The sequence below is a fragment of the Macrobrachium nipponense genome, chromosome 4 (genome assembly GCF_015104395.2).
Source record: "Macrobrachium nipponense isolate FS-2020 chromosome 4, ASM1510439v2, whole genome shotgun sequence".
Lineage (NCBI taxonomy): Eukaryota > Metazoa > Arthropoda > Malacostraca > Decapoda > Palaemonidae > Macrobrachium > Macrobrachium nipponense.
In genome coordinates, this window is record NC_061100.1 from 3,600,927 (window position 1) to 3,607,941 (window position 7,015).

Below are 7,015 nucleotides of genomic sequence, written 5' to 3' on the forward strand. Positions count from 1 at the left end.
AATCCACTTTCGATAAGAGAGGCATTAACTTACCATGGTAGAGGTTGCCTATGGCTCGAAAGTGGTATACCTACTCTTAAGCTGGCCCGATAGATACCGAATTTCTTAAGGAAGCTTAGGCCAACATCCAAAAGGTGGGCAGAAATCCACTTTCGATAAGAGAGGCATTAACTTACAATGGTAGAGGTTGCCTATGGCTCAAAAGTGGTATACCCATGCTTAAGCTGGCCCGACAGATACCGAATTCCTTAAGGAGGCTTAGGCCAGCATCCAAAAGGTGGGAAGAAATCCACTTTTGATAAGGGAGGCATTTCCCTACCATGGTTGAGGTTGCCTATGACTCAAAAGGGGTATACCCACGCTTAAGTTGGCCCGACAGATACCGAATTCCTTAAGTGAGGCTTAGGCCAGCATCCAAAAGGTGGGCAGAAATCCACTTTCGATTAGAGAGGCATTAACTTACCATGGTAGAGGCTGCCTATGGGTTGAAAGTGGTATACCCACGTATTAGCTCTGGCCCGACAGATACCGAATTCCTTAAGGAGGCGTAGGTTACCATCCAGAAGTTGGGCAGAAATCCACTTTCGATAAGAAAGGCATTAACTTACCATGCTGGAGGTTGCTTATGGCACGAAAGTAGTATACCCACACTTATGAAAGCCTGATTGATACTGAATTCCGTAAGGAGGCTTAGGCCAGCACCCAAATGGTGGGCATAAATCCAGTTTTACCAAAGTAATTAGTTGAGCTTGTTAATGAGTCGTTCAATATGACTAGCAGCTAGTCGAATTTGATGGACTCTACCTGCGATAGTGATTAGATCTGTTTTTTCTAACCTTCCTGGCAGTGCAATGAGTGTGACACCACTTCTTTTGGTAATTTCCTCTAGTGTCCTCCCTTGGGTTCCATTGATAGCTTTATGGAATTTCCTCGGGACATCCAGTTCAGCTATCACTTCTCCATCCGTTTCCTCAATCCATCTAAGTTTTACCTTTTCCCCTCTGAAGATTATACAGTTGTCCTCCTGTTGAGGGGGAAGTCTTGTAAAACGCGAGAAGACACTTTTGTTTGGCTTAGGCTGATCTGGTTCCAAGTCGAAGGTGATCCGTTTTCGATCAGCCTTTTTAACCTGTTGGGGCTTTTTGCTCCCCGTGTCATCCTGTGGGCATCTTTATCTACAACCTTCTGTTCCTCTTTAGCCTGCAGCTTTCCTTGGAGTAAGTTTCTGTTTAGGGTCACTTTTCTTTTCGCAGGTCGTCCTTGGTTTTCCAACGTTTCCTCATCATTACCGAGATGACTGACTTGCTGTGGAAGAGGGACGCTCTCCTCGGGTAGATCTTCCTCTGAGGCTTCGTTCTCTTCCTCTTCCACAGGCTTGGACAACTTATTTTCGAGGAAACTGATCTTCTCCTTTAATCCATCTAGTTCGGTCAGTAGAGCTTCGTGCCGTTCGCCTCGCACGAAGTCGTTCATCTTTGCCTCCATTAGTTCTTTTTGTAATCTGCCGTTCTCTTCAGACATCTCTGCGATGATATGAGCTTGTTCTTTAATATCCTTTTCCAATTCTTCTTTCTCTTTCAGAAGTTGTGATTGCCTCTCCATCTGGGCTCGGTTTTCTTCCTTTGCCCTTTCCAGCTCTGCTTTCATCAGGCGATTTGATTCCTCCATTTCATTGGTTGTGTTTCTATGCCGCTCATTCATTTCCTTGAGATCAGTAATAGTTTTGTTCGCTAATTCCTTCTCTTTCTCCTTTATTTTTTGAAGGCCTTCATATTTATAGTAGAGGAGGTCAAACTTCGTTTCCATCTCCTCTTCCTTTTTCTTAAAATGAGCATTTTCTTCAATCAGTTTTTCTATTGCCTCTAATTTAATCGCGTTGTCTGGTTCACTTGTCTTTTCAGTCAACTTTAGATTTTCCTCCTCAGTTTCCTCGGTTTGATCAAGTGAGCTATCCATCGACGACCTATCAAATTCTTGCTCTTCGTCATCAGAATCAGTTTCCTGCTTCTTATTACTTAGTAAGGAATTAAACATGAGCACAATTCCTGCCAAGATCAGATACATTCCAAAATAAACACAGACATGACCAAGTTGGACTTTTGTCAATTCTTTTTTCCAGAGTTCGGGCCACGGATTCACACTGTTGTGTAATTCCTTGTTCTGGATTTTCCAAATAGTCTTTCAACACGAGGGAAGAAGGACAATATCCGACGAAGGACTGCAACGGGCGAAGATTCCATGGTTTCCTTAACGAAGTGAGGCCTCTCAGGTAGAAGCCAAGAGATCATCCTATATATTGAGGACTCCTTCAGAGTATCCAAACGTCCTTCAAGTTCGAAGGTATACTGCTCGCAACCAACAAGCCGGTGCTGAACACCGCTTTCAAGACGAGCGAATGTATTAACTCCTACGAACACAGATCCTAATACAACCAACACGGTGACGAATGCTTTAAGGCACATTGCTTTAAGCGATGCGAAGAACATTATGTAATGTCTGCAGATAACAGGACCTTCCTCTAACCTTACTTTTCATTCAGGACACGAAGCTTCATGGATTCTGAAGACGGGATTCACGGAATGGAGACGGAAGTGCGGCTTTTTGAGGACGGAAATCCTTTATTCTGAGGATGGAATTCCCGGAAATTGATTCATCTCCGATTCTAGGCTGAAAACGAACATGCTTGCACGAACACACATTCCCGGAGACGTCTACTATCTTGTTCGTTTTCTCTGGAAAGCTCCGCATTGAAGATCTGTGAAGTCTCTTTTATATTCCTTTTGCTCAGAAAGCAGCGCTGGTTAGATACTTCAGTATTTAAACGCAATCCGGTAAATACATGAAAGAAAAATTATGAAAAGTAAAGAAAAATAAAAACAGATATGTTCACTGAAGCTGCCTGAATCTCCACTATAGGTTTAATACATATATGAAGTATTCAATTGCATTTCCTTTTAATTTTTACCAAAAATATTAGAGGTCAATGTATAGCGCAACCCTGCCAATATTTCTGTTAACACTTGCTCTATGATTTATTCAAAAACTGGATCCCATCTCTAGTTCTTATCTCTACATTTTCATCCCCCCCATGTCCAAGCATATCTGAGCCAGATGTGCTTTATCCCAACATTCCGTTCTGTGTATATATATATATATATATAATATAGAATATATATAATATATATATATATTATATATATATCTATAGATAGATTAAAATATAAATATATATAGATAAATATATAGATAGTATATAGTCTATTATATAAATATATAGATATATATATACTTAAAATATTATTATGTATTAATTTAAGATTACATATTATAATATAGAGTATTGATATATTTATAGATAGATATAATATAGATCTATATATCGAGAGATATATTATAGAGGATAATTAGATATGAAATATATATAATATATAGGAGATATATAAATATAAAGATTATATATAAGATAAGTATTATAATAATATTGAATAGATAGGTATAGGTATAGTAGATAGTAGATATATATAATATATATAGATATAGATAATATATAGAGACATAATTTTATAATATATATATATATATATTATAGAATATTATAAGATATATATAATATATATATATATATATTATATAATCTATATATAGATTATATATATATATATATATATATAGAGATATAGAGATATATATAATATTATATTACTATATATAGATATGTATAGGTATATATATTATAATAATATATCTCTATGTATAATAATATATAATATATATATATATATTTAATTTTATAGTATAATATTATAATATCTGTATATATATCTAAATATATGTAATATATATATATATTATATATTATATATAGATATATATATGTATATGTTTATTATTATATATATATATATATATAAATATATATGTAATATATGTTATATATATATATATTATATGATATATATATAAGATATACCATATATAATATATAATTTATATATAAATGTATATTATAACATATAAATATGTATATATATAGCTATAATAATTTATATATAAATTAATATATAATTATATATAAATATATTATATATATATATTATTAAGTACATATTTTCTATATATATATATATATGTATATAATATATATATATATATATAATCTATTTCTATATATATAACATATCATACAATGTATATAATATATTATTATATATATATTAAATAATAATATATAGATAATATTTATAGTATATTCTAATAATATATATATATATATATATTATAATATATATATATATATGTAAATTATAATATATTTAATATATATATTATATATAATAATTATATACTATAATATTATAGATATAATATTATTATAATATATATAATATAGATATATAAATATATATATATTATTAATATATTTTATAAAAAAAAAAAATTATAATATAATATATATATATATATATATATATATATATATATAATATATATATACCTAATAGTATATATATATATATATATATATCTATATGTCACCTCACATTTCCGTGATTCATATACATATATGAGCTACAATGTCCCTTAATATCTAATTCGCTCTACCTTCCGGAATTAATAATTTTATTTTCATATATGCTTAACCGAGAAGGGGAATTTTTTTCTCGATAATAGACTTGCCTGGATCGGGACGCGAACCCACTGGAGCCTTTCAAATCCAGAACGTCGGTGAAGCTTTTACCTACTACGCCACCGCAAGAGGCTTCATAGGTTCGCGCCAGGCAAGTCTATTATCGAGAAAAAAATTCCCCTTCGGTTAAGCATATATGAAAATATATTAATTCTGAGGTAGAGCGAATTAGATATTAAAGGACATTGTAGCTCGATATATATATATATATATATATATATATATATATATATATATGTATATATATTTCATGTATATATATATGTATATATATATATATGTATATATATATATATATATATATATATATATATATATATATATGTGTGTGTGTGTGTGTGTGTGTGTGTGTGTGTGTGTGTGTGTGTGTGTGTGTGTGTATGCGTGTGCGTGTGTGTGTGTCTCCTAACTTGTAAAAGCTGTGAGTTTTAATCATCGTTGCTCTTGAAAAGGTCAGATATTTCAAGTGGTCGGGTGTCTTGTGTTTACATGAACTGACAAACGTCCTTTAGAAGTCTTGAGGTCAGTTGGTTTCAAAATCCAAAGTATTGTATTAATGCTGGTCTTCGCTAATAATGGCGTTTATTAATTTTATTCTGCAAGATCCTGATCTATTTTACTGTTGGTATAAACAAGAAAAAATGCCCCGATGTCAAGTTTTCTGTATAATGCTGCAGGAAACTGTCAGCCATGGCTCATGAAACTCTCAGCTGCTGCCTGGTGCTGGGCTCTGTTGTTGGCGCCTGTAGCGGAGCCAGACGAACGATCATAACTAACTGTAACTCTTGATAAAATAGAAACTACTGAGGCTAGAGCTCTGCAATTTGGTATGTTTGGTGATTTGAGGGTGGATGACCAACATACCAATTTGCAGCCCTCTACCCTTTTTTAAGATCTGAGGGCGGACAGATAAAGTGCGGACGGACGGAAAAATTGCCATTACAAGAAACTAAGATTAAATTATAAAAAAATGGTAGCCAGATAAACTAGAAATGCGGGAAGGAAGGGGGTTACGTATTACATAATTATGATAGTTAAGAAGAAGGTCAAATTAGACCATTGTGTAGGAAACCCCACTCTGGTTACGCAAGAGGTGGATGAGAGGTCGGTCATTTATTTGGCTTCAAAGAATATAAGTCAAAATTTATTCTGGAACGAAATTCCGGAAAGACAGTTTCATAAAGAAGTTAAAGAACTGCCATATAGACTGGTATGTAGTAAAAAAAATCAATTTATATGATGAAAGATATTTTGATGAAAGATTTCAAAAAACAATAATATTGCACTAATACGATTCTCATCCTCTTTGATTGGATGTCCCTGGATCCTGCTAATGAGACATTGTGCTATTCAGCTTTCTAGACTCAATTTAACGTGTACTTGCTGCTTACATTGTTTATTCTGCGGGCTTCGACTTTATTCATTTCCAGATACTTGTCTGGTTTTCCATTCCACGTGTTAGCGGGAAGCAGTCTGCTACTGAGAGTCCAGACCCTTTTCTTCCGTTAAATTTTGGTTTATAAATACACTTGAAATCCTGAAGCCTTTCGAGAGCTACTGCCCTTATGGTCAGGAGTCTCGTTCCATTTCGTTTTCTTAAGGATTTGAGGTGAGGTACGCATTACAAGGTTCTTATTTCATCCTCATCTTTAAATAGTGTGACCTTCATGGTCAGTAATAATAATAATAATAATAATAATAATAATAATAATAATAATAATAATAATAAGAAGAAGAAGAAGAAGAAGAAGAAGAAGAAGAAGAAGAAGAAGAAGAAGAAGAAGACTTTTATGCCATTACCATCTTAATAAAGATACGCATGAGGCAAAAAGACGAATATCAGAAAGGAATAAAAACTCGTTTTTGTTAGATTTTTAAACTCGGACATACTTGAGTGATATGTAACCTAATTTATGACGTCAAGTGAAATGACGGTGAAAGTGAAAATCTTTCTTAAAAGAATTTTTGAAATGGATAAATTCGGGCATTTTGAAGGGCGTAAAATGCAAAAATGTTTGAAGCAGAGCGAAAGCAAAAATTAGGAGAATCGAAGTGGAAAATACAAATGACAGATCTGATGCATACGAAGGTTTATAGACTTAACACAAAGACGATTTGCTCAGTCATTACTTTTGACAGCGAAACGTAGCTATATCAACCAGTTACCAAATGCATTGTTAGTTATATAGCAATGCCACTTCATACAGCATTTCTTCTCAAGGAAAATAAATAAAGAAGCAAGTGTTTGTTGTCTGATTTGAGTATGTTATAGTATGTTAAAGATAAAAGAATAATCAGCACTGAGTATGTTTTCAGTATTGAAGCATG

General features: G+C 33.1%; 1 protein-coding gene across 1 annotated transcript; it reads right to left on the reverse strand.

Annotated features, from left to right (window-relative positions):
- Window positions 1-1,008: 1,008 nt before the first annotated feature.
- Window positions 1,009-2,034, reverse strand: LOC135210667 (cilia- and flagella-associated protein 251-like). Its single transcript, XM_064243447.1, has one exon. The coding sequence runs from the start codon at window positions 2,032-2,034 to the stop codon at window positions 1,009-1,011; it is 1,026 nt and encodes a 341-aa protein (XP_064099517.1).
- Between the last annotated feature and the right edge of the window lie 4,981 nt (window positions 2,035-7,015).

Excerpts from the sequence above, each read along its gene's own strand:
- LOC135210667 (XM_064243447.1), bottom strand. The coding sequence starts at position 2,034 with ATGTTTAATTCCTTACTAAGTAATAAGAAGCAGGAAACTGATTCTGAT.